Below are 27,375 nucleotides of genomic sequence, written 5' to 3' on the forward strand. Positions count from 1 at the left end.
GTGGTGATTCCGACAGAAAGCAAGTACACACACACTGAGATCTCACAGAACGCGCAAACACGCAAGACGCAAACAGTCGAACAGCAAACAGACAAGGTAACAATACCAATTATACGATGGCTCCTACAACAACACCGCGCGTTCATGGGGCAACCGTACTAATCGTGTGGGATTGTGAGTTATGTGTAGGTGCCGTGTACAAAATCTCACTAAGCAATGCCTCGATGATTTGGAAATAGAGAAGGAAACCGAACTGCATATACAGAACTCAGCGTAGAAAGGTGGCGTAGTTGGTTGATTGCACGAGAAGGTGCTGGGAAGGTTCACGGCCAGACAACGAAGAACACGGGCTAGAGACATAAACCTTCGTTACAATTCGACATATTCACCCCGAAGTTCAACACGCTCTCCGCAGTGTTCCTGAAGCTTCTGTAACCACTGCAACAAAAAAACAAAAAAAAAGAAAGAAAAAATCGCTTTTTAGCTGCTCCGGTCACCTCCGAGTCTACCAAGAATCTTTCTTCGTTTTCATTTTTTTCTTTCTATTTCTATTCTATTCTAAGAATCTCTTTCCTTTCTAACTTCCTTTCAGGTTTGGAAACAAAAATTAGACCGATGGGGCAAGATCCGGCGAGTACGGTGGATGTTCAATGCATTCAAATCGCAAGTCCTTCGGAACCTGCATTATTTTGCCTGCTTTGTGAGCCGGTGCATTGTACTGCAAAAGGAGGACGCCTTTCCGTATCTTTCCGGTGCAGTTTTTCTTTCAAGGCATTCTTTAACCGGCAGGCAAGCTAGGGTATTATATACTGCGTCAGCTGTTTCACCCTTCTGTTGAAATAGTCAGTCATCAAAACACCTTCCTTGTCACAGAAAATCATATGCCACGCCCTTCTCCGCTGATCGACGAGTCTTGAATTTTTCGGCACCGGAGAACCGCCATTCCATGGACTGTTGTCTTTTCTCTTCTCGGGATCATGGTAATGCAATCATGTTTCGTTGTAACAAGTCGCTGAAGAAAAGTGTACCTGGAGCGTTCAAAATGCTACAAAATCAATCGGCAGTCAAACATTTCGGCACCCATTTGGCTTCCGCATATGTACCCAGCGCTTCGTGAATTACAAACCCATTGCGTTCTCTGAACGTGTCTCGAATTGTTTTAGCCGAGATTCGCCGATGTGCCAAAATGAAGACATGGACACAATCAACAATTTCGGGTGTTGACACCGTTGGAGGTATCCCAGATCTCCCGGCGTCTACAGTGTCAGAATCGCACGCTGAAAGTTCCACTTCACGGTTGAGTGTGATGGGCACTCGTCACTCAATGTATGCATCATGCACTCATAGATTTCCCTTGGAGTTTCCGTCTGCATGAACAGGAATTCATGACAGCCCGAAGTGCAACCTTTGAAAGTTTCACATTTGTAGTAGACATGCATGAAGGGGGATATACATTTATTAGAGGGAAAGGTCTGCCAGACCAAGGTCGGCATGCTATTCAAAAAAAAAAAAAAAAAAAAGAAGCGCATCTCAGGGATACGCAGGGACATGCATGAGTTCTGTTGATAGACCAAACAAAAATGAACTCTTCGAGCGCGGAGGCTCAGTGTTACAAACCAACCATTTCTCTTCTTCGTGTCGCTCTTTGTGTCTACGATGACTGCATCGCTTTCGTATATCTGGTAGTGGGTCGGGCCGAGAATAGGGTGCGATCGCTCCACCCCCCACCCCCCAAAGAAAAAGGTTAAACATTTGTCCCCCCCCCCCCATGTGAGAGTCTACATCTGCCCCTGTTCCAGTGTTCACATATACGGGGGGTGTGCAGAAAAACGTGACCCACATTTTTACATGTAACTCGTTGTCTACTTATCCGAGGAACTTCCGGTGGCCTACGATGGCGTATTTATGCGTGCGAAAGCTACAGAAAAATCCTGGAAGCCGTACTCAGCGTAAAAAAATAAAGTGAGCGCGAAAACATGGGCTTCCATTCATTAGAATAGGGCGGTCATCACAGTGCATGGTAGCGCATTTCGGTTTCAGGAGAGTTATGTGCAGGCACCGCTAGGGGTACTGCCGATGAGCATCCATGTGGGACATCGTTTCGATTTATGCACCGATAGCTCCCCTAGCGGTGCTTGAACACAACTCTCCAACGTCCACCATGTTGCCCTATTCTGATGAACGGAGGCCGACGTTTTCGTTGCTCCGTTTATTTTTTAAGCTGAGTATGGCTTACACAATTTTTCTGCACATTTCGCACGCATAAATGCGCCACCGGAAGTTCGTTAGTTAGGTAGACAACAAGCTATGTGCCTAAATGCGGGTCATGTTTTTCTGCACACACCCTGTATAGTGATCCGTTGCCCGCATTAGGGGGCACACGCTTGCAGACGTCACCGTTGTGTCCTATTGAAGAATATAAGGCAACCAAGGGCTATGTTTGTGAGCTGCTGAAACATAATTATCGACTTTTCTCTGGAATCTGAGACCCCGAAGCTTTTCACCAGGGAATGTACCGGGCGCATTCCCGTTACCGTTTTCATTTTCGTTACTGCAATATTTTCGTTTACGTTATTGTTTCCGGTAATGGGATGACCGTTACAGAGCAGTACGGCAGGACAGCGCGTTCAGCTCTGTCAACACCCCGTTTTGCCCAAGTGGTGCTTCGGTGTCTCGCGTACGCACAAGTAATTTTGCATCGGTGAGATGAGTACGTCTTGCTGGATTAAAAAAAAAAAAGAAAGGCACTGTAGAAACATGTCTTCATCTCATAAAGTGTCGTGCTTAAAATCGGAGTTCGACCTGCCAAAATCTGCCAATCCAAAATCCATTCAATGTCGCATTCATCGGCTGACGTTCTCAGTAGTAAACAACATTGCCATAGCCACGGTGAAATCACATGTTTGCGCCTCCGTGCTATATCATGGAATCTGTTGCGTAGGTCGTATGTGTGACGTCATGAGGACTGGGACGAGTTAAGCGACGGATGTACCCTCGAGAACCAATATTGCGCTTTCCACGGTCTCTTGTAGTATTCAGGGCATATATTACAGGGAACGGAGTCGCCAAAATACAATGCATAAAATGAGAAGTCACTGGTGTCATCGCACAGCAGGAATAGCCATCACCCGAATTCAATACCGGACGACCATTTTCGTTTCCGGTGGTGAAGTACTGTGGTATGGGTTTCTGTTTTGCGTTATCGTTGCCATTTCCAGTTTCGGCAATATACCGTTTCTGTTTCCGTCACCATTACTGTTCCGTTCCCTGCTTTTCACTGAGCAAAAATCGGAAACAGCTGACGGGAACGTCACTGGAGTGAGACCACTGCCAAAAAGATATAAAGGCATATTAATTGGCCGCGGATTCTATTGAGAGCGAGAGCAGTTGTGCACAGAATCCCTCTAACATATGTGCGCTCAACACATGCATGCGCTACCACGCGCGCTTATATACTCCTACGTAAACGTAGCTAAATATGGTCCCAGGTATGGTCGCACTATGTAACGCATTTTGCATAGTATTGCCTCACCAGTATAATACACCAGATACAACTGCATATCGAACGTTTCCATGGATATGCAGGTATCATCAGCAGCACATTGACGAATACAGACTCGACCGAGCAAAAGAAGAACCCCCCCCCCCCCACACACACACACAGAATTCTCTTAGCGCCTAATGATACTCTCGTAATATAGAGAGAAACCTTGCCATCGTGCATCTCTGGTATTCTTGCGCCAGAAAATCACCAAATCAAATCAAATCAAATCAAACCTCCCCATTGCGCATGCACAAAAGAGGTAAGGCCGGAGTAACACTGGTTATACACGTGCTCCAAACATGTATGACATGTCTTCAAACATGTATGGAGCATGTATAATGCTCGGTCACACTGGTTATACAATTCTTGTTTGACAACATTGTTTGGTCCAAACGCGTGTATGATTATACATAGTCTCGAACATGGTGTTCAAACATCGGTCACACCGGTTATACAACTTGACTGGAGGAACAGTGGGAGTGGCTTAAACCGTGATGTATGGCACACGTCAGTGTCACAGTAACCAACCGAGGAGTTTATATAGCTTCCATTCGCGGACATCGCTATTCAAAATGTACGAAGATGACGAAGACGGGGCTGCACTTGCTGATTTTCGATTGTTTCATGCTCCATGTGCGCAGGCAAAGAGGTCGCCATTTTGAACGTACGTGCAACACAATGTCGCGAACACTGACTTACAACTTACTCGTGTAAATTAACTCACGCGCATCACGATGTTGTTGACACTGACTCGTGCGAACGAAAACTGTCGTGGCGAATACGCCCGTTTATTCAACTTGTCCATTACCGTTTTTCGGCAGTGCCCAAATACATCGTCGTGTGTTTGACAACATGTTCTCAAACATAGTCAGAGCGCTTGCTTGTATGACGGCACGGTCACACTGGTTATACACACGTGTTTTAAAACATGTTTGCCGGTGTATAAGCAGTGTGACCAACACTGTATGATCATACATGTTTAAAGGATGTTTGTTATACACGTTCGTCATACATGTTTAAAGGATGTTTGTTATACACGTTCGTCATACATGTTTAAAGGATGTTTATTATACACGTTCGTCATACATGTATGACGGGATGTTCGTGTACAATGTATAACCAGTGTGACTCCGGCCTATATACACGTTCGTCATACATGTATGACGGGATGTTCGTGTATAATGTATAACCAGCGTGACTCCGGCCTAGACGTGCGCCTAGCATGGCTGCCGATCCGTTTCAATCCAACAGGTAATAATTTATAGTTTAATTCTCTCTCGAAAGGGTCGGTGAGTGACGTCAAATGCTTCCTTTTGGTGACAGTCTTGCCTTATGAATATCGCAAATGGTCGATTGAGAGATACTAAGCAAATACTGAGGTCTTCGATTGAATGCGCTTCACATATTGCCTTCTTTTTATAGTTCGGTGTATACGTGGTCATCTTTCAATTGCCTTTGTGTATGAGAGCTATTCCTGGATTGGAGAGCACAATAGTGTTTCAGCAGACCGCGTGACTGTCGTTATTTTTAGCGGGTCTTCGCGAACGAAAGAGGCAGCGCGATATTATCCATCCATCCATTCATTGAATAACGCGACGATTCCCAATAATAGTAACATTGCACAGGCTGACCAGACGGTATTGAAAAAAAAAGAAAGAAAATGAGAGATGACATGTGGTAAAAGAATAGAGTGTGTAACAAAAAGACGATCAGGCGACTATCAGTTCCTCAGACAGGATGTCTCCACTGATCCTTAGCACGTCTTGCGGAGCACTGGATGCATATCCACAAGTGGCTCACTCATGTTTCATATGGTACGTGGAGACGTAAATATTAAGAAGAACGGCAATTGAATCTCTCCCGTAGATGTATACTGGCGGCATTGAATTAGCGTGAACACTCACGTCACGAGACTTTCTAGTATGGACAGTTCCTGCCACATTGCTACAACCAACGCATTATTTCCGGTGTCTGATTTCTTCCTCAGTCCCCGTTTTGGAATGTACAAAACAGGAAATGGGAACAAAAGTTCGGTCTGCTTCTCAACTTCGTGTTAGTGCTGGATGATTCACGATACTGGGTTAGAGTGGTGATGAGCCGGTGCGGTGCCGTGATTGGCCGGCTTGATAAGAGCGCTTGTGGAGATCTCCCAGGCTATAGTGTGATGTCAGCAGACGATCAGTCTGTTTGGTCTTGGGATAACCGTCCTCGACGTGCAGGAACTGATACACCTTGTGTTTCATTGTGCAGGTAAGGGTGCTTTTGTACGAAATGGAGTACAGGCGAACTTTTCACTGGCGATAAACTTTATGCTTATCACCGCTCGTCATCAACGTTCATTTCGCCTGTATAGACTCTTCGAGGAACCATTAAACGAAAAGTCTCACATCGCCGCCGATACTTCAAACAGACACTGCTCCTTATGTTGTACGTAAATGTATTAACCCTACAAAACATCATTTTGACTTATAGTTCTTCTTCAGTTACTCCAGTCCGCATAGCTCATGATAAAAAGCTTGCACGAAGATCTACATAACAGACGCTACGACCTGGGCCGGCGTCTACTTTTTGTTCCTAGGGGCACACTCCGAGATTTGCGCCCCTCCTCCCGCCCGTACCATACAACTTCTTTGGCCGTGCGTTCCGTGTGTGATTCCTAAGCACAGGACGCCCCGAAACCAAACACGGCACAACGGAATGAATGAAAAACGTACCATACGGCATCCATGGAACCTTTGATATATTCTAGTCTAGTGAAAGGATAGGCTTGTACACAGTGCGTTAGTATATGCCTTGCAAGGACCACACTTGTGACCGGCTAACAATGTGGGACGCCAAACACCGTGAACTCCCAGCCATCCGGCCGACATTTTTGCGCCCCCTCGGCGGACGTCTGAAGGGAGCAATTGCCCCTCTGCCCCCGCCCCCCGTAGACGTCGGCCCTGGCTACGACATAGCATGGAAAGTGCACCTGTGAATTTTTCATTTCGTCTTGGCAGCACTCTTTCCGTCTGTAGTTGCGACAGCGGAAGGAGACAGCCCGTAAGGAATTCCTGAACTCAGCATTTCGAGCTGGGCACCCTACAGGATGAAGGCACGTCTATATAAATGTTCTCCTAAATTACTGAAGAGGTACGATTTCGCAGAAGCGAAATTAGTTTTGTAATGCGTACGCGTTGTATCATCTGAAGCATAGACAATTACCGGAAAGAATAACTGAAGCGCCATGGGCATGAAAGTGAAAGACTGGTATCGGAAACGAAGATAGTTTTAGTATTCGGAAGCACCCTACGGAAGCAATACACGCGGTAAAGGAAACTGTCAAATCAAAGATCAGCAACGCCATGTCAGCCATGCACTTCAAAGAAAAGTGATTTGCTTATGTCGTCGCAAACATTATCGTGAACGCATTCCGGTCTTCGAAGACTCTGCTAAATCTGAGTTGAACTAAATACGTACGAGCTACTAAATTTGGACTATTGCAATAGAAATGGAAACGAAAATACGGCGGTTACCCTTGCCTGGACGCGGCCGGCAGATACAAGAGCGACAGCGGGTACAACGTTGGTTGGTTGGTTGGTTGGTCTTATGAAAAAAAAAAAAAAAGAACGTCTTACGATGCTGAGAATGGCTCCCTTGCGGCTTTGGTGTAGTACTTGGATTGTCGGGACCAAGAATGCTATAAAAAGACACGTTGACAAAATATTACGAGGGTAACAATTAGTATTGGGGGATTGTTCGGGGCACAACAGTAAGCAAGCCGTGAAAGAGACAGTAAATTTCAAAATCTGTCTAGTCTAGACCTTACCATCGTAACAGTAGTGAGTTTGAGTATATCGTACGCTATCGCCTTTGCGTACGCAAGGGATAGCGTTGGTGGTTATGCGCATGCGCAAGCCAAGCAGACCATTGCGCAGGACCACCACGCTATCCCTTGCGTACGCAAAGGCGACAGCATACGACAGACTAAGTCTCACTCATTACCACGCGAGATAGTCGTACGTCTAGGATAATTAGCCTGTTCGCGCGACAGGACCGAACCAGACTCTGACACTGTTAGGACAGGATGGCGCCGGATCGTTTCTCTTCCGCTTGCAAATTAGGTTGGTTGCAGTTACCCTACATGTCACGACAAATGTGTGTTTGCTGAGGAGCGTCGTGTGTTGATGAAAGGCTATTACGTTAATCCTTGCGGAAATGACTTTTCTCTCGAGCTCTTTCCATAAAGTGCGAAGAACACGCGTCTGCACGGAGCTCGTTACGCACGTACATATTCATATTCTTCTTATTTTCAAATTAGAATGCATCCTTGATCCTTCAAATTTGGACCGGGAAACTGGCTTCACGAGGCCTAAGCCGTCTTGAGGGTATGCTGCCTCGTGCTCCCTCATCATTGTGTGTCCCACGCAGTAATTGAGCGTCGGCGCAGGCGGGACAAAGAAAAACAAAACATAAATATAAATATACGTATAAAAAATGCGTCGAAGGTCACTGAAAGGTCATTGTTTTGCCGTGGTGCGTCTTCTGATTAGCTTCGCAGTATTTCTGGGGATTCGTCGACGCGTACCTGCAGGTGGCGTTACTCGAGTTTTTGTTAAGCAAAAGCATGAATGTGTCGCATATTTCATGTAGATCTAGAACGTGAAAAAGAAAGAGGGACGCACGATATACAGTAAACGCGTTCTTTTTTTTCTTTTTTTAATTCAGTGTTGGCGCCTCGAAGCAACTGTGGCTATGAACGGCGTACAGATGTGGACAGATAGAGATAGGACAGCAGGAAGGAGTGGGGGACAGGGTGGTTAGTATGCGTCCTGGGCAGACTTCAGGGGGAACTGTGCTGACATTCGAAGTTCGGCATCCGACATTCGGGTCGAAGATTATAGATATGTTTTCTGCTTACAGATTTCGTACTATTCCACTTTTTTTGTTCTTATGGCTGACGTAATTATCGCTTTCTCCGTCATTTTGTGTTTGCATAAGCCCAAAACCGGCGTACCTTTCGGGTACCATATGTGGGGGCGCGGTCGCCGTGTGATGGGCGAGTAATACCGAATGCAAATGTAAAGGTATCGAGGTCCGTCAGAAATCTTCCGCTTCTCCGAGATATAGTTTAGATGCACTATCTGCAGTGAAAATGCAATGCGTGACGACTTTATATACCCCCTCCCATGTCTCGCCAAGTGGTAGTACCAAGAAAAGTTCTGTGTCGTCTGTCATCCAGGTTGGGTGGCTCGAACGGGTTTGCTGCACACTCTTAAGCGACAGTTATGGGGGGGGGGGGGGGGGGGGGGTGTAATGGCAGGACCGGCTCGTCGTTGTTGGCCAGCAAAGTTGGACTAAAGCATAAAAAAGAAAGACTGATGGAGGATAGATGATGATGGGTAGAGATGCGTAGAGGGTGCATGAGTTCGTCGGGGAGAGCAAAGTGTTAGATGAGTATAGAACGAATGTACCAGGCTGAAGAGAAGCCAATGGTGATGACGTCCCTCCTATTGGGGTGCTTTCGGGCGCTACCGGCAGCTTCGGGAGCTCTCGGACGGACCCCGTCCAAAAGCTTGTTTTTCAGTAAAATAAATTATTTGAACGTTTCAAACTCTTTAAGTGCTTATCTTATGTACATTACCATTAAAACCAAACCAAATCAACTAACAACATTGAACGATGTGTACGATCTTTTGCTTTCTTTTTTCCCACGGCAGTTTCATTAACATATTTGGCCTGGTGACTCTATATATTATCATCGGGAACGATGCAACATCGATTTCTGAGTTTGCATTTGGTTGAAATTCTCCCTCGTTCCGATCAGCCCTACATGCAGGCCATGCATGAACAGCAAACAAACCGTCTAAAAGGTCGACTGTAAGCAGCTGTATTCATGGATCCACGTAGGCTTGATTGCGCTTTCATGGCCGTTACCTCCTCACGGAGAAAGCCCTCTTTCTGTATCGATGGTCTATCGATGGTCTATTAACGGGCCACTAAGAAGGAAAAACAGCTGCATGCGACGATGGTTGTGCTGTACGACCTTTCCATCCGCAGAGAGAGAGAGAGAAAGAGAGAGAGAGAGAGCAGTTATGTACGATATTGATAGGTGCGTATACTGTGTCAGGAATGTCGTCCATGTAATGGACGACGCTGTGCAAAGTGCCGTGGAGGTACAATTACAGTGAGTGCTCCATCGCACGAGCTCATATGACACCGTAGTCATACCGCAACGCACACACCGTTCGTGCAGTAAAAACGGAAAGGAAAACTGGCCGAGTTGGTGAGGCATGCGATTCAATATGAAAAGGAGTGCACACAGAACACGTGTCTGCGTCTTTAGTGTATATACTCTGTGTGCACTCCTTTTGATGCTGAATTATGTAGATATGGTTTTTCGTCACATGAGAAGGCACGCCATACGTTGAATCCTCCTTTCCAGCCAAGAATGTGCATCCACGTAGATGTTTATTTATATCCTTGTGAATTCTTGCTTCTCTGCCAATTTACACGTCCGCCTTTACATCTCGTGTGTAATTTCCAAGAAATCATACATACATCGTTAACAAGAAAGAAAGAAAAGTCCTATGGTGTCAGTGGGTGGGACAAGGGCCGTTGAATGCGTCCGGTTGAACATATCAGTCTAGGCGGCAAGCAAGCCTGGTGTAATGGACGTGTAGGCAACATGTCTCTTTAGTATGTGTGAGCAGCGACAGAGTCTCGTCCCTGTGAATGCGTGTTTAATAGCTGTTTGCTCCTCATACTCAGGAAATATGTTGCCGGCACGTCCGGTTGTTAACTGCAAAGGTCCGGGCTATCTTTACTACGCATGCTAGAACACTTTCGGAGGTACTGGAGCACGTGAACGATAACATACTATACGACCTTCTGTTGTTGACACGCGTGCTTCCCAATCGGCTGACATGTATTGGCCAAACTTCAGGACGATAGTTGAGGCAGGGAACGTGGGGATCGCAATTGATTTCAGGTTGATGGCCGAAACTTGTAACAGACACACCACAGTCCTTTCTCGCCAGCAAAAAGCGTTCCACTGCAGCGAACTCCAGCATTACTGTGGCTAAATAATTATGCTGTTCGCCGTACATGTAAGGGATGTTCAGAAAGAAATTTATTATTATTTTCTTGGGAATTTGTCGGATAGATAATGATGTATTTCAGCTCGCGCAGCATAGTCAGAAAGTGTATACACGACCGCTGTCTGAGAGCGCAACCGCCGCGGCCACAGATAGGCTGCACACCAACATAAAGGAGCCATTAGTCTACGATATTATGCTTTTTTTTTAAGTTATGCGTGACGTATCCCGGTGTAAGGAAGCAGGTGGTTTAAAAACCTGATGCAAACAATCGCGCAACCTATGTGTGTATACTCCCGCCGTTCCGTGTTGAACCATATGAACGAGTAACGACGGGGTCAACCAACTTTCTCCCACACGTTGCACTGGAATGTTTGTAGACTGGATTTCATTGGTGTCATGGGTAATGTCCTTGGTACTATCTTTCATTGCCTTTCTTTACAAAATGTCCTTCGTGCGATGTTTGCGAGAAGACGATTGCCGATTGAAGACTGCAAAAGTGCTAGGGTGCAGGAAAGCTGATGATGCAAACGGAGGAAAAACGGAGACAGGGAGGCGATTAAACCCCTCTCGTGCAAGGCTTGATGAGGAAAGAGCCAAGGGGCGGTAACTGATGGGAGATGAGAGGAGCATTATCAATACGGGTCAGAGGTATGAGTGGGAAGAAAAGAAAGAGGAGCGAAACTCTTGTGCCCTGCTGGCTGTTTGTACTCGTTCAGACCTGCACTGCCTCATCATACGAGTTGTGAGGTTTAGTGCAATCGTACTCTGTCACCTTTGCGTACATAACGAATAGCATGGTGGTTCTGCGAGCTTTCTATGTTTTGCGCGTGAGCAGGACCACCAACGCTATTTTTTACGTACGCAAAGGCGCCTTCAAAATGCCTACGGTGTACTAAAACCCTCTATTATCACGTGTTTCGGTGACCATCTGCGAGAACTCGGAAGTTTGAATCGCAGCCAGCGAACGAACATCGTAATGTAAAGGCATTGGTTCAGTTGGATTGCGCGCCGGACTATACTGGAAGTGGTATGCGGCAGCGAATATTTCTCCTAATGTTTTCCGTTTCTTTTTTTTTTTTTAAATTAAGCCCGAATCCCATAACAAGCGACACGCGGCAGATACACGCGAGAAGCGTGTATCGACGTCAAAATCGACGTCACTGCCGCCACACGAGCGTCAAAAAAGCTCAGTCACGGCTGAATATTTCTGCATCTACTCCCAGTAGATATTTGATATTTGTAGCATGTCGCTGAGTTCGTTGCCTGTTGTTTGACAAAACCAGCTAGATTTGACGGCGTGAAACAAGAACTGAACGCGTGGGCAAGGGAAAGGGTGGAGAGGGCAACCAACAAAAGTAGCAGACGAAGAAGTGGGCGGGACGTTGGGAACTTCAACCGCAGCGCCACCGCGTTACGGCGAATATTACATAGCAGCTTCATTACAAGTTCTCCTCGTTTTGACGAATGAAATACTATTTTTGGTATATTTATGGCAATTTACAACTTAGCTCGAATAAAATAAGCAATGCTTCTCCAAAAACATCATTTCTCGGCGACGAAATGTCGCTGCTCAAATGGACCAGGAAGTCGCGCCATGACCAGATGCGACAGCGACAAATTCTGCAGCGCGTCGCGTGTCGCTTGTTATGGGGTCCGCGCTTTAGTGTTGTGCTTTGTGCAACTTTGATTTCAACAGCCCCAATTGGATTGGACCACTGGTTCCCATTATGACATATCCGATAAAGGGTATAAGCGACAGGACTGACGGGTGGGTCACTCCACGCCAAACGATCCAAAGGACCTGCTCGAGCCCCCTCAGTTCTTTAAAAAAAAAATATCATGGATACTCCCTCCTACCAATAGGCATTTGCCGAAATAAAAATATTGAACCGCTCTCGAGTTACGACGTCACAAAATTCACGCGAAAACCATACTACGAAGGAAGAAGCCCGGCGGGCGGACCTCTCCACACGGATAGGGTTTTGTGCCACAGAATGACACAACGAGGCCCCAGCAATGTGCAAGAGGCGATTTCTTTGCCCACTTTTTATTTTTAGTCCGAGAGGCGGGCACATATTTCGGCACTATTTCTTGCATATTTGTAGGGGTGTGCGAATATTCGAATTCTCGAATCGAATCGAATATCAAACGCTCGAACTATTCGATTCGCGAATCGAATATTCAATATTCGATTTTTCGAATATTCGACTATTCCACGAATATGAACGACACAACCCGAAAGTGGGCTTCACCTAATGCTTCCATGCATTAGGTGAAGCCTCCTTTACGAAATTGCCCTTGCTGCAGGACCAACACAGGCTGGACGGTGTTTAGTTTAAGATAACGTTATCCAAAGTTAGTTTTGTAGACATTTTATGTGGAAGGGGCGGCGCCCCTCCCACATGCAGTTTAGCAGTGCCGACGAGGGACTTTGATTTGATGTCTGTGAGGTTGCCTTTAAAAAGTTAGGACTCTTGAATAATGACTACAGCCCATGAACAAGAAGGGTGTCTTAAAGATGTCCTTTACGTCTAAAATTTCAGTAGTGCAACTTCCTAGGACGAGTGCAAAGAAACTAAAGGGTGTTCATGGCAAAACTGAGGCAGGATGCCAATTCGTTTGTTTCACAAATGGCCTGTGGTTGTCTGAAACAATTACAGCCTCATCCGTATTACATGCTACTGCCTGACATAAAATTTTGAAATTAAGGTAACCACTCCAGTACTCCAGTAAGTGTGGGCTCACTTGAAAAGCAGGAAGCACTCTCATGTAAAATTAAAGAGTAGGGGCTTTAAACAGAAGAAGTGCATGTCTCTCTCGTGACAGTTAACACCAGAAAAATTACACTAAAGCCATGGGCTACAAATTGGAAACTTTTAGTGCGAAAGTCACATATTGTAAATTTTGCACAAATATTCGATATTCGATTCGGTATTCGGAATTTTTTCCCCCATTCGATTCCATATTCGATTCGACTTGAAATATTCGGATTCGCACACCCCTACATATTTGAGATTATTTTAAGGTACACTCTTAACTCGGTACCCTTTATTGTAACTTTTAGCAATGCAACCTTTAGCAACCTTTATACTAGACGTAGATTTCCAAATATCGTAGAGGTTACACGACCGATACCTCTATTTAGAGGTTAAACATGACTTGTAACGAGACACTGGAGGAGCAATAGAGGTTGCTTCGGTGTTCAACGGAAATCCAATCGTCGTAACTTATAAATGTACCCTTTATAGGAACGTTGTAACTTCTAAACGAATTCCACGTTTGAATTTCCTTCGTTTGTTTTTCTTGTTTGTTTGCAGGGTAACCTGTATAAAAGGTACTGCTCAAAAGTCACTGTGTTCTCGTTCAAGCCGCACATTCAATCATTCAGTACGAGAGTGTCGGATCAGTGTGCGTTACATTATTGTGTCTCTGCGTCTGTACGAACTGCGGATCGTGTTCAGAACTGTGAAGAAAGCACAAGTGTCAAATGACGGAACTTTATCAGGGTATTTCTACGGTATGTTCACTACAAAGTTTACGTGGTTACGTTTTTGCTGGACAGTCTAGGAACACTAATCACAGCACAGTCTGTCTCTCTAACACGGTTGAACGGTTCAACACAGTTTGTACGTGTGTGTTTTACATCCGTTATTTGCTTAGTCATTTGTCATTCTTGTGTTTCACTTCTTCATGTGCTTCTGATTCACCATAGCCGCGTCGCTGATGTGTCATTCTGACATATCAAAAAGATATATAAATGTTTTCGGCGTACTGGAGAGGAAGTTGCAACAACATGAGGACTATAAAGATTATACCTCCTTGAAACTGAATGTCGTTCACCACAGCTGAAGTGTTGGTATTGCGATGTCCTCGTGCTCTTGCCTCAACTGTAGTTCCAGGTTTGCCAATTAAGTAATACATATGCAGTTGCAATTATTTATTTATTTCCTTTGTTGTGCATGTGAATCCGTACATGTAGTGATCACTCACTTTTCGCCACTGGATGCCCTTAGATGAATTACGTATATTATAGCAATATGTTCCGAACAACAGTATGCGTTCTGCACTGATGAGAGCTCATTTTGAGCACCATTTGTTCTGTAGCGTCTGTAAAGAGGCGAGCGAGACACCCATGCCTCGCGAAACTGTAACTTTTACGTCGGTGTGGCGGTTAGGAGACCGTAACCTCTATTTATAGGTGAAATTTGAAATTTTTACCCTTTACTAGAAGGTACCAGGTTTAGAGTGTATACCTTGCGTTCAAGGAGGAAGAAGTGGAAATATTGTGCTTACTTTCCACACACCATACAAGATATTGGCACGTTTTGAAACTTGTTCGGGCGGAAGATTCTGCTACATTAAATTCTAAACATGACACTTTTGTCAAAGTTGGTCGTTTTCAGGACCGTTTTCAGAAGTGAAGCGGTCGAGGAGAAACGTGAGAAACATTGTAAATGATAGAGCGGAACCTCGAGTCTCAATAACGCGTCCTGGAGTAGCCAGTCCCGAGTGGCTTAGGACTAACATCTACTTTTTTTTTCTTTTACAAATCAATCAATCAACCTCGAGTCAGACCACGGCCACTTGCGCGCGGCGCTTCGCGCGGATGTGGTCGTGGTCCGACATACAGTGAACCCTCGTTAATATGACCCCCGATAATCTGACATACGGGCTTTACGACCATACTCCTGGGGAACAATGCAGTGAAACCTCTGCAAATCCCCCCGTTAATATGACAATTCCGCATTATGACCAAAATTTTCGAGAACGACCATGGTCATAATAACGAGGGTTCACTGTATATAAAAAAGTAAAGAGGTACTTTTCCATAAGCGCCAGCAAATGTCAGTAACGCAATCTCAGTAACGCAAATGTACGCTGCAGTCGAACGGTTTGGGTGCTGCAACTGTTTCACTGTTTTGAAGGTTCCGTTAAGTAGTCCGTGACTGTACAGTGAAAGAGATGTGAGAAGTTTTGAAAAGTCAGATTTTCAACGGAAAGGCTTCACTGTGCCTTTGTTCCGGTGTTGTTTGTTGTGCAGCACAAGTTCGAATATGCTGTGACGACAAGGACAGATGATTCACTCACTGAACGCACCGATTCTCTTTCGTTTGCCAAGGAAGAAATACCTTCTACGTCAGCTTCCGACCCATTTCTCGCCCGGGCCTGAACTTGTAACAGACACACCACAGTCCTTTCTCGCCAGCAAAAAGCGTTCCTCTGAAGCGAACTCCTGCATTACTGAGCCTGAATAATGATGCTGTTCGCCGTACGTGTAAGAGAACGCCCATAAATGGCGGTGTACAACCAGGACAGTGTATCTTCGTCAACATTGTCTTTATACAATACAAACAATATTGACCAACATGACCACAATATGTGTCTTCGCCCATCGCTTAGGCTTGCCCATCCTATAGGCAATGAACTTTGTTCCACACTGTTAAAATTTTTGCCGTAGTTTTACGTAACATGCTCGGTGTTGCACGCATAGTTGCCGTGGGCCGCAGGAAGAGCCATTCATTAGTTCCGCCTGGAATTGTTCTGTCCCTCAAAACTAAAGCATTGTTTTACACTATGTGCCATACCAGTGTAGTGTAAACCTGTATGTTATCTGGAAAGCTATATAGCCGTATGAAAGCGGATATGGTTGTTACGGTTTCACCGCCACTTCACCGCGCACAACACCTGTCGCGGTTCTCCGTAATTTTTTACGGATCTTTCGAACAGCGCAGTTCAGACTATGAAGTCTACTTTAGGCGGAGAGCATGCGTTAAAACAAAGTTCAGTAAGATACCGCTCTTTCCGTTACACACGTCCCACTGCGTAGCTACGAGAGTCGTATGTTATTAGCGAGGAGCCCCGACATTTCGCCTTGAAGTGTCCCGGGAACTCGACACAAGGAAATAGGCGGGATCCTGAACCGCAGTATTGCCCCGTTGAACGGTAGGCTAAAGCCGCCGAGCGCACTGCGCGCCCCCGGTGTGGTGTGTCGAACATGAAAATATTTTCTCGCGCTTATGGAAAAGTACTTTTCTATTTTTTTTTATATATGTCTGACTCGAGGCTTTGCTCTATCATTTGCAGTGTTTCTCACACATCTGCGTCGACCGCTTCACGCCAAAAACGGTGACGACCAACTTTGACAAAACTGTCATGTTTATAATTCAATGTAGCAAAACTGCGCGGAAAAGTTTAAAGACGTACCAACATGCTGTATGGGGTGTGGCAAGTAAGCAGATATTTTTCTGATCTTCCTCTTAGAACGCAAGGTACCCCTAAAAAATCGCAAACTTGGAAGAAATAGCGCCGGAATCTATATGGGCCCGCCTCGCGGACTAAAAATAAAAAGTGGCCAAAGAAATCGCCGTTGGCACATTATTGGGGGCCTCGTTGTGTCATCCTCGTTGTGTCGTCCTGGCATACAGGACATCATGCAGAATCACCGACCCTCTCTTCCCACGAAAGATCTTCCCCGTGGTATGCAGACAATGCTCCATCGATTACGCACGGGATCTGCGTTCACGAACTCGCAACTATTCAAGATCGGCTCCGGGGAGGACTCCAGTTGCGGACACCGTAATTATCCGGAGACTGTCGCGCATATCCTGACAGAATGCCGTGCATACCATACTATGCGGGAAACTCATCTTCCCCACGCCAGGCCTGGTATCCTGACGGACGTCTTCTTTCCCGAAGGTTCTTGTGCGGAACGGCTTTCAAAAACACGCGGCCTCATGCGCTTTCTTCAAGAAACGGGCCTAGCGGAAAGACCACTCTAGTGCACCTCTCACCTACAGTGTGCCTCCGTCCCATCAGTATCGGTTATCCTGCCTATGCATCACTTTGAAGTCCTTAAGTCCCCTCTCCCACTTTCCTTCTTTTTTTTTTTTTTTGCTATAGTCGTGACGATGCCCACTTGAGTACGGCCAACAACGGCAAGCTAACTCGACCCCCCCCCCCCCCCAATTCTGTGCCGCAAAAACCCCGTTCATGAGGAGAAGTCCGCCCTCTCGGCTTCTTCTTTCGTAGTATATGGTAATACTAATAATTCGGGGCTTTACGTGGCGAGACAACTGCGATAATGAGCGACGACACAGTGGTCGGGTCTGTGGATGAATTCTGCCCTCCTGAGGGTGCTTTAACGTGCGCCGAAATCTCGACACGCACGGCACACCACATTTAACGTGCCTCGCGGAAGACTGCGTGTCTGAGCAACTTGTACCTAGAGTCACTAAATAGCGGGGGCAGAGTAGCCACACTGAGCCACGCCGACGAGCGAGCACGCCATCTTGAGTCAGGCGCGCCTGCGTCGCCTAGCAACGGGACGCCAATCTTCCCCTTCTCCGGTGGGGAACAACGCGCGGTCGAGCCAGCTCGCAACCCAGGAAACCGGTCTTGGATGGAGGTGACTCAACGTGGACGGCGAGTTCCTGGAAGGAGAAACCACGTGACACGATCGGCCCAATCGCGGACACCGAACGGCGGCTCGGCGGGGGAAAAGGGATGCGATACTCTGTAGCCCTATCTATTGACTCTACTTGTACCCTTCCACCAAGTTGCCTCCGTCCTCGGACGGGTTTGAATGTTGGAATCAGCAGGCGAACACGCCACCGACTGAGCCACCAAGGCCGTCCTTTCGTATAGTATGGTTTTCGCGTTTTGCGTAAATTTTAAGACGTCGGAACTAGAGAGCGGTTCAATATTTTTTAGTTAAACTTCGGCAGATGCCTATCGGTAGGACGGAGTATCTATGGTATTGTTTTTTTCGGGAAAGAACTGAGGGGGGTCGAGCAGGACCTTTGGATCATTCGGCGTGGAATGACCCACGTTGTACGTGAACCTGATTTCGTCACGATAGATGGTTGGAGCATCATACATGCGAAATCATGGACATTCCCAGGATTTTCCTCTCGAGGGGAGGGGTGTTAGAATCCCGTAAAGAGCGGGGGGGGGGGGGGGGGAGGTGTAACGCCCATGTCTGCTGCTTTTCTAGCTTTTTCGGCCTTTCTGGCACGTATTCTAGGGAGGGGGGCGTACCCCAATTTTTAGACGGGTGTTAGGGGGTGTGTGTGTGTGGGGGGGGGGGGGGGTGCCGCGAAAATTCCTGCGCAAAATTATACTACCCAATCTCAAATAAAGTAAGTTCAACGTAATTACGTGTCGCCCACTCACAAGAACTTTGAACTCATGCAACAACGGGTGCTTTTCATCTGTATGTTAATTAAAAAAACAACAAAAAGAAACGTACTCTTCCGTAGTCACGGCTGCACCCTCGAGGCACCTTTATTTTGCAGTTGTCCTGTGAAGTTCTCTCATTTTTTTCGTCTCCTGCGCTGCTTTTATGATGTACCTTCCTTTCCGCTTAATTTATAAGGAACTGATTACGGTCATAGTCACGATTTATTTGTTGTTGTTGTTGAGTACACGTTCGTGGAAAAAGACAACTTATAAAGGTGACTTTGCGTTTGTGGTTAGGTTCCCTACAGTTGCTGCAATTCGATGTATGAAGTGAATGAAACGCGTTCTACAGCGTGGGGGAGAAAAGAGGGAAAAAAAAAGGAAACACAAACTAGCAAAGGAAATTCAATGCGGCAGGGTATAGCCATAGCTATGATTGCAAGAGCATAGGTACAGTTCAGGACAAAATGTACAACGCAGTGTCGAGTCCCGGATGTCGTAAATGCTTCTGCATTCGAGGTGCGTGCCGTCATCACATGGCCAACCCCCCGCCCTTAATTAAGCGCTGGAATAAAGTGCAGTGGGCTGCTTTGCGTTCTGTGTCTCATCAGTGTGGCAGAGACGAATCAAGTGGACGTGACTTTACTGGCCCGGCGTATATGTGGCAAGGCTAAGGACTTCGTGTATCGATCGCATAAAACGGATAAAATTGTTTCCGAGATCGACACTGCATTCCTTGTTCTCGATTTATCCCCTCTTTTCTCTACGCTGCTATTCGCTTCGCATCGTACATAGAAGACCGTTTTTACGTGCCTGTAGTTGTGTGTTAGACGGACATTCTCTTCAACAATGCATGAGTGAAAAAGCAAGTGAAAGGGGATGAACAGCCATGCATTATTTTATGCAGGTAGAGGTTCATGTTCGCAGACGGTGTTTATCGACAAACGTGACTTCAGGAAAAATCGCCGTAAAGCAGCAGACAGACAGTTCATGCTGACGGCTTGTAAACCCGGCTTCTTGCTTGTAAACCCAGCGGACCAAGTAAGAAATGTGACAGTGCATGATATTTTTAATTTGTTAGCAAACTTGGGTAAAATACGGCTCCGGGCGACGTCTTTTGCAAATGATCCCAATTTCGTCGAGCAACAGTGATCTATGTTCCCGACTTACTTGCTGGTCCCAATGCTACGTGGCCAAATTTTCGTTTTAGACGCAGTGTTGTCCGCATGCAGTGCAGTTTTCGGTCATACTTGACGAGCAATGCTCATTTGGTGACCTCTTCGACGGCTTTCCCGTAATTTTCAATTTCAGTTAAAAAAAAAAAGAACAAGCCAGTGCAGTTGGGACGAAACATAATACCCCTGTCAGACGGACTGATTTAGTGTCACTTTCAACGAGTGACACTTGCACTTAGTGTCATTCATTTGCTGTCACACGACATCTTTTAGTGACACTCGACAGAAAGTGCACTAACGATTTAGTGAGTTCCCCAAACTCACTTCACTTCTCGTCGGACACTGAGTTTGTAGCCTCCACGGCGGGTGGCAATCATAAGGCCGAAACTCACAAGGCCGAATTATCAAAAGACCAAAACTCAAAAGGCCGAAAAATCAAAACATCGAACAATTATAAGGCCGAAAACCGGAAGGCCGAAAATTCAAAATACCGAAAAATCACAAGGCCGAAAAGTCACAAAACCGAATTATCGAAACGCCGACAAATGAGGAACCCAGGATACGAGAACTGGTATTCCAACTGCGACAAAAAAAAAAAAAGCTCTACAGATTAAATAGAATAAACTTGTTGGGAATTAATACAGCAAATAAATCGTTTCGTCGAACATCGCATTAATAAAGTACTTTCGATAACTTAGGGGAAAACAAAAAGGAAAAGTAGAGATGTGAACCACTGTGTTATTGTGTGTTTATTGTACACGGTGGCAATCAGGTTCGGGTTAAAAAATGTAGAGAAACACCATTTCCTCTACAATTCATTCAGTGCGTGATACAAGTCATTCACTGGCATTCACCTACCACACACTTCCTCTTTGTAGTAAACATGTTATATATTATTGCTAGATTAGGTTGGCAATACGAGGTTATAGTTCATTGCTTTTTTTTAAATGAAAAGAGCAATTCCCTTTCAGTGGTCATTCACAGGGATGCTTACACTAGGTCTCCTGTTTCAATGGCCGTTTTATTTCGGTGTTCGGTTCGGTGTTCTGATTTTCGGCCTTTTGACTTTCGGCCTTCTCATTGCCTGGCCTTATTATTTTTCGGCCTTTTGGCTTTCGGCCTTCTGACACTTCGGCGTTATGATTTTTCGGCCTTTTGGCTTTCGGCGTTCTAATTTTTCGGCCTTTTGACTTTCGGCCTTATGATAGTTCGGCGTTATGATTTTCGGCCTTTTGATAGGCTTCCCTCGACGGCAGGCTCTGTGGTACAGGTAAAAATACTGAGAAAACGCGAGTGGCTCCGACACCACAATGCTTTAAAACAAGTATATTCAACAGCGTGTTTATTTTATTTTAGTACAGTGTGACATTGTGCTGAAAAAGCGTGTCATTTCTGTCGTGAACAGCCTGTGAGAACTTCGCGGTCTCGGCCATTTTTGTTGTCATGTATACCTTCTCGCTTTCAGTGAGATCGACCGATATGGAGAGCTAATGCAAATGTTCTCATATTTGTCATTAAAATGAGCCTCGGTGAGCCTCGAACGAGTTAGAGAAATCATCACCGTTCTTTGTCTATTTCTGCCCTTCATCACCAAACTTGCACACATTCCTGCAGACGAAGATAAGCGACAAATAAAACGTGCCAACGTTGATACGTTGCTTCAGAAATAACGCGCGTAATTTCCACGCGATAGAACCGCGTTCGGTAGAATGGCATTACATCGTAGCCCCGTGCGGAACCACGTACACTTCCTCTACTTTTGGGATTCAGTTCAGGGTCACGCAATTGCGGTGAAAGCTCGGTCTTACTTGGCTCGTCAGACGTGTGACATGTCATGAATGATTCAGGAGGTGGCCTCGGTGTTCTGGCAAGTGGGTTAGTCGGAAGAGGCACTTCCCCAAATTATATGCTCCTACTTCAACTTCTTGGTTCACGTTTAGCCCTGTTCATCATATTGGAAGCCGAAAAATATATATGTGGCGTGGGGCTAACATAGCATACTCATTGGGACTGCCATCGGTGTCTTCGCTATATACGGTGGCCGTGACACGTGAACGAAAACCACGAACTTTACATGTTCCGTGATGCTAAAATATACAGCGGGATTGATCGGAACTAACGATGGGCGGGGCGCCGCTGGTTAAGAAGTGCTCTCCCGGTACCCTTCTTGACGAGTGTCCCGCCCTTCGTGAGATGTGACCGTGTGTCGAAATACCGTTTGCTTTATTTAACAGACACAACAGTACAGTCTGTTAATTGGGACTCTTCTATACATCTTGCATACCTGTTGTCAGGGTTGTACACCTGTAATCAGTGTTGCGCCCGCTACCGAAGTTGAGTAACGGAATACCGCTACCCGGTACATTACTCAAAAGTAGCGCAATACTATATAAGAGCGTCGTTCCAAGCTCGGAAATCTAAACCAAACCAAACCGCAACCAAATAAAAAGTCGCGCAAATATTTCCGCCATTTTTCTACTATTTCCCGAATCCCCCTCTTAACTTTTTTTTTCTTTTTTGCTGGAAACTGTTCTTCCCGCCGAGAAACTAATATGCCAGAATTTTTTTCCGGGAGAAATCTCTCCACTCTGTCAGAAGCGCGCGCGCTTCAAGCAGCGACACCCTACCTGCGAGCGGAAACGGGCTCGTGTACTCGTTCAGAGGGGTGAGCGGTGAGCTTTTGTCGGCACTAGAGTCACTAAATAGGGAACAGAGTAGCGACACTGAGCCACGCCGGCGAGCGAGACCGCCATCTTGTGTCCGGCGTGGCTGCGTCGCCTAGCAATGGGACGCTAACCTCCCCCTTCTCCGCCGGGGAACAGCGCGCAGTCGAGCCGGCTCACAACCGAGGAAACCGGTTTTGGATAGAGTCACTAAATAGGGAGCAGAGCAGAGACACTGAGCCACGCCAGCGAGCCAGCCCGCCATCTTGAGTCATGTGCGGACGCGTCGCCTAGCAACTGGACGCCAATCTCCCCCTTCTCCGGTGGCGAACAACGATAGCTCGCAACCGAGGAAACCGGTTTTGGAAGGAGGAGACTCAACATGGAGGAGAGTTCTTGGAAGGAGAAACCACGTGACACGACCGGCCCAATCGCGGACGCCGAACGGCGGCTCCGGCGCGGAAAAGGCATGCGATACTCTGTACCCCCATTTAGTGACTAAAGTTTTGGATGGAAGGGACTCAACAGGGACGGCGCGTTCTTGGAAGAAGAAACCACGTGACACGATCGGCCCAATGGCGGACACCAAACGGCGGGTCCGGCGCGGAAAAGGAATGGGATACTCTTACCCCTATTTAGTGACTGGAAGGTGTGTTATCAGTCTTAACATTTCACAGAACACACACACGAAATCTAAACTACGCGGCCACTCCAGTGCACTCGCTTTTCAGCGTTGCTTGGTAGGCACTTTTAGCAAACCGTTGGTAACGTTACCGTGCCTATCGGAACAATCACAGTCGTGTGTGACTCAGAATCTTATCTACTGGTTGATTACGGCTCGACGCAAGCAACGTTATCAACTGTTTGCTAAGACTAACATTGTGCGAGAACGCAGAGTTGCGTGTCCTCGCGCGTTACCAAGTTGATTGATTGATAAGATATCGAATGTTTCCACCTGCCTTGCAGATAGACGTCTCCTGGTTGCATTCGTGTACCAGAGTGGTTTGTCCTGACACGGAACTGCCCGCTACTGAAGGCGCTGCTATACCACTTCTCAATGCAAATCGCGGAGGGAACTACCTGTGTTGATCTGCGAACCAAAAGCAAGCTTCGTCGCCGTCTGGGTGAGCCTCACGAACGCCTAGTCGTCGGCGTCAATGAATTTTTCCACCATATAAAATTACGAAGTTTTCAATTAATTACTGCCGCGACACATACGCTACGCACATTGCCCCTTTCTTTCGCGTCATAAATGCGCGGGTGGCTTTACAAGCGACAATATTTTGTTCGTTGTAAAGCCAAGTTTTTCGTAGGTGTCGCACTGAATCGAAGGGATAGAACAGCGAAGCGAAGAATGTTCTGCGATGACCTGGTATGCCTAGTATGCCGTTTGTTCCGCTTTCCCCGGTACGCCATGCATTAAAAAATTTGCATGTGCTTTTGACAAGATTCGCTTCTGTAACTTAAAGGGACTATGAAACGATTTTTTTCTTCGTTTCGTTCGAAAGAAGACATTTTTCTGAGTCTAGAACCGAAATTTTACTTTCGTCGCGCGAGCGGATTTCTCGGGAGCGAATTTAAACGGAGCGGCGAAGGGAGGACAGCTTGCGCCGCGCCGTGACGAGCTGCCGAGCGGAGACACAACGGGTAACTTGACGCGACCACGGCCGGCTCAGCACACCAACACGTCATCGTGACGTGTTGCCGAGCCGAGGAATCCCGCCAGGAGCATGCGCCGTAGGATCCTGCGTATGCGTTCATCGGGAGTGGAAATCTCCATGACAGCAGCTTTCGCGCGATCGGCAGATTTCGGCAGTGGCGGCAGCCACAGCGCGGGCTCGCGGCATTACTTGCCATTGTGCAACACCGGTGACGTAACGGGGAACCGAAAAGCGGTCCGTACATACACCATCGGCAGGGAAATATGCGCGGGAGAGGAGGAACGCGGAAGAGACATTTCCAGCGCGCGCTCCTCGCAGAGTGGAGCGATTTCGTCCGGAAAAATTTGTGGCATATTAGTTTCTCTGCGGGAAGAACAGTTTCCATCGAAAAAAAGTATGGGGGTTCGGGAAATTTCATAGTCCCTTTAAGCAGTGTTGTACAGCTGTCCTTGGTATACAACGAAAAATCGGCCTCGGCCAATTTCTCGTTGTTTACGTCGTTTACAATCGCCCTGCCTCGTGTCTGAATGAGAGAGTGAGTGAGAAAGATGTAAGAGAGAATGGGAATAGCGTGGTTAGTTGTCCCCCCCCCCCCCCCTGTACTTGATGCACTCTAGCTCAAGGGAAAGGGCATGCTGGTGTGGTGTAGCGGTCTGCATATCTGACCCTGAGATCGGAAGACCCAGGTACGATTCCTGGCGTCAACACCTCTTTTCCCTGAGTTGTTTGAAGTCCTTGGTATGTTTCCTGGGTATCAAGTGTTTGATATTGAGCTGCAGGCTGGCCTCGTTTTGTGCATTGCAGTAGGAAAATATCGGGGTTAGCCCGCGACTCAGTCTTTCAGGAGGTATGCATTTAGTGAAATCGTATTTTTACCGAAAATATGTAACACACCACTGTGCTGCAGGGGTTTCCAGGGGCACTTCCCCTCTGAAAATGCTTATCGTTAATAAGCGCTTGTAGACTTGAGTCACAAACGCCGGTGTAGAATAATGAACGACGTCACTTATCTTTTGTTTCGTTTCAGACACATTAAATGTGGCGCTTCAAGTCGAAATGGCTCCACACAGTCCTGATAGCGATAGCACTGTGTTCCACGGCATGGCTTCTTATCGTGGTTTTCAACGACAACGGAGTCATACACGCAAGAGGGCAAATTGTCTTCTACCTTCCTCCCGACAGCCCACAGCGATATCCAGACCATCGGTCTTGGCAGAGTTCACCGGGCCACTTCGAGCTCAGCCGCCGTCAGTACTTGCAACCATGTCCCTATATTATCAACATTGAAGACACGTGTCGTGGAAATTCTACTCAAAGCAATACCACCCAAGACATAGACTACCTCTTCCTTGTGTCTTCAGCAGTTCCGAACTTTGGCCACCGCAAAGCCATTCGGGACTCCTGGGGAAGGGACGTGCTTGCCTTCGGCAATAATAGACTCGCCTTCTTGTTAGGTAGCCCCAACAGCACTCTTCTACAGTCAGCGGTTGAAAGTGAATCTGCGCTCTACTCAGATATCATACAAGGGAACTTCAGCGACACATACCGAAATGTCACTCTGAAGTCTGCCATGATGCTACACTGGACCACGAAATATTGTCCCGGTGTACGGTTCCTCGTGAAAGTGGACGATGACACGTACCTGAACGTTCCGAACTTGGTCGAGGCGCTTCGAGTGCAGCGCACTGACGCCATTTATGGTATGTTGTACCATTTGACGTCAGCGATTCGATCGTTGGAAAGCAAGTGGTACGTGACTGTCGAGGAATACCCCGGTGACACGTACCCTGACTACGTAGGTGGTGCGGCATATGTGGTAGGTGGAAGAGTGGTAGAGTTGCTGTACAATGCAACGGGTGCTGTGAAGCCGTTTTCCATGGAAGACGCGTACATCACTGGTACGTGCGCGCAACGCGTTGGCATCCCTCGTGTGCTCTTGCGAGGCGTCTCCACACTCAAGTTGTCTTCCGTATGTGAACACAAGAATGCCATCGCGGGGCACTATGTCACACCCAGTGAGATGGTATTCCTTTGGAGTACGCTACAACGCACCGTCCTATCTTGCCATTATGTCATCTTCAACTGGTATTTTTGTAATTGTGCCGCCAGCTAGTCTGTATATACCATAGCCAATGGTTTATTTAATCCTGATAATGTGTGCGGAGTTGCTGGAAAAGCAACGGAGAGATACTTGATGAATTCATCAGCGTGGTTTTGCTTCTCAATAGCAAGGTAACGCCTGGGCAGAGGTTCCCAGCAACGGTAATACATTGTGTGAGAAGACTCACTCTGCACTACTCTCGTCGTTTGTGTTGTTTAATAGCTATAGCGTTCGCGACTGTATTTCCAATGGGCACTGCACGAGCTTCTCAGACGGGCAGATTGGGTGCGCGCCTCAAATCTTACATTCACCGTTGCGTTCACACAACGACAGAATTCGTCCAAGTGCGCGTGACTCACACACGTTTCCTCAATGTCTATATAGTAAATTATACTAGCTTCCAAGGGCGCCTGTCTCGCATACTTGACCCTCTGTGACGGAAGTACTTGGGTCACTCATGTCCAAAGAGAAGGGGACGTCATGCAGTTGGACAGGTTCTGTTGGCGGAGTAGTTTAACAGCTTGTTGCTTGTAAACCCAGCACAGGTTATACATGTGACAGGGAAGGCTTTTTTTCTTCTTCTAATATGCAAGTAAAATGGCGTTAAAATAGGGTTCCTGAATAGTAGCTCCCGCTGTAGCTCACAGAGGGAGCTAGTATTCAGGCGCCGTACTATAATACGGATCGGGGCGACGCCTGGTGGGAAATAATCAGAAATTGGTCAAGAGACCGTGATCTATGTTTCCGACTGGCTTGCTGCTCATGATGTCTACATAGCCAACTTTTGTTTTAGACCCAGTGATATGCGCACACTTTTGGCGCCGTATTTGACGAGCAATGCGCAGTTGCTTAGCGACTTCCACACAGTGATGCCCGTAATTTTCTGAAAACAATGCGCGCAATTCGGTCGAAAATTGTGACGTAAGGGGCTTGGCTATCGAATTGATAAATTTTCTGAGACTGTTGGCAACCCA

At 46.7% G+C, this 27,375-nt stretch overlaps 1 protein-coding gene across 9 annotated transcripts in view; it reads left to right on the forward strand.

Annotated features, from left to right (window-relative positions):
* Window positions 1-27,375, forward strand: part of LOC135386118 (beta-1,3-galactosyltransferase 5-like) — a 44,142-nt gene extending 16,767 nt beyond the window's left edge. For 3 of the 9 annotated variants that reach the window (XM_064615870.1, XM_064615867.1, XM_064615863.1), the window contains 2 exons: window positions 23,606-23,763; window positions 25,328-27,375. In XM_064615870.1, coding sequence (XP_064471940.1) covers window positions 25,337-26,413 — 1,077 coding nt within the window. In that variant the 5' untranslated portion in view covers window positions 23,606-23,763; window positions 25,328-25,336 and the 3' untranslated portion in view covers window positions 26,414-27,375. Of the gene's footprint in view, window positions 1-5,743; window positions 5,795-13,940; window positions 14,141-19,708; window positions 19,843-23,605; window positions 23,764-24,944; window positions 24,987-25,327 lie in introns of those variants that run through there. The other 6 variants (XM_064615866.1, XM_064615864.1, XM_064615865.1 and 3 more) reach the window with 5 other exon arrangements.

Source organism: Ornithodoros turicata, chromosome 2 (genome assembly GCF_037126465.1).
Source record: "Ornithodoros turicata isolate Travis chromosome 2, ASM3712646v1, whole genome shotgun sequence".
NCBI lineage: Eukaryota > Metazoa > Arthropoda > Arachnida > Ixodida > Argasidae > Ornithodoros > Ornithodoros turicata.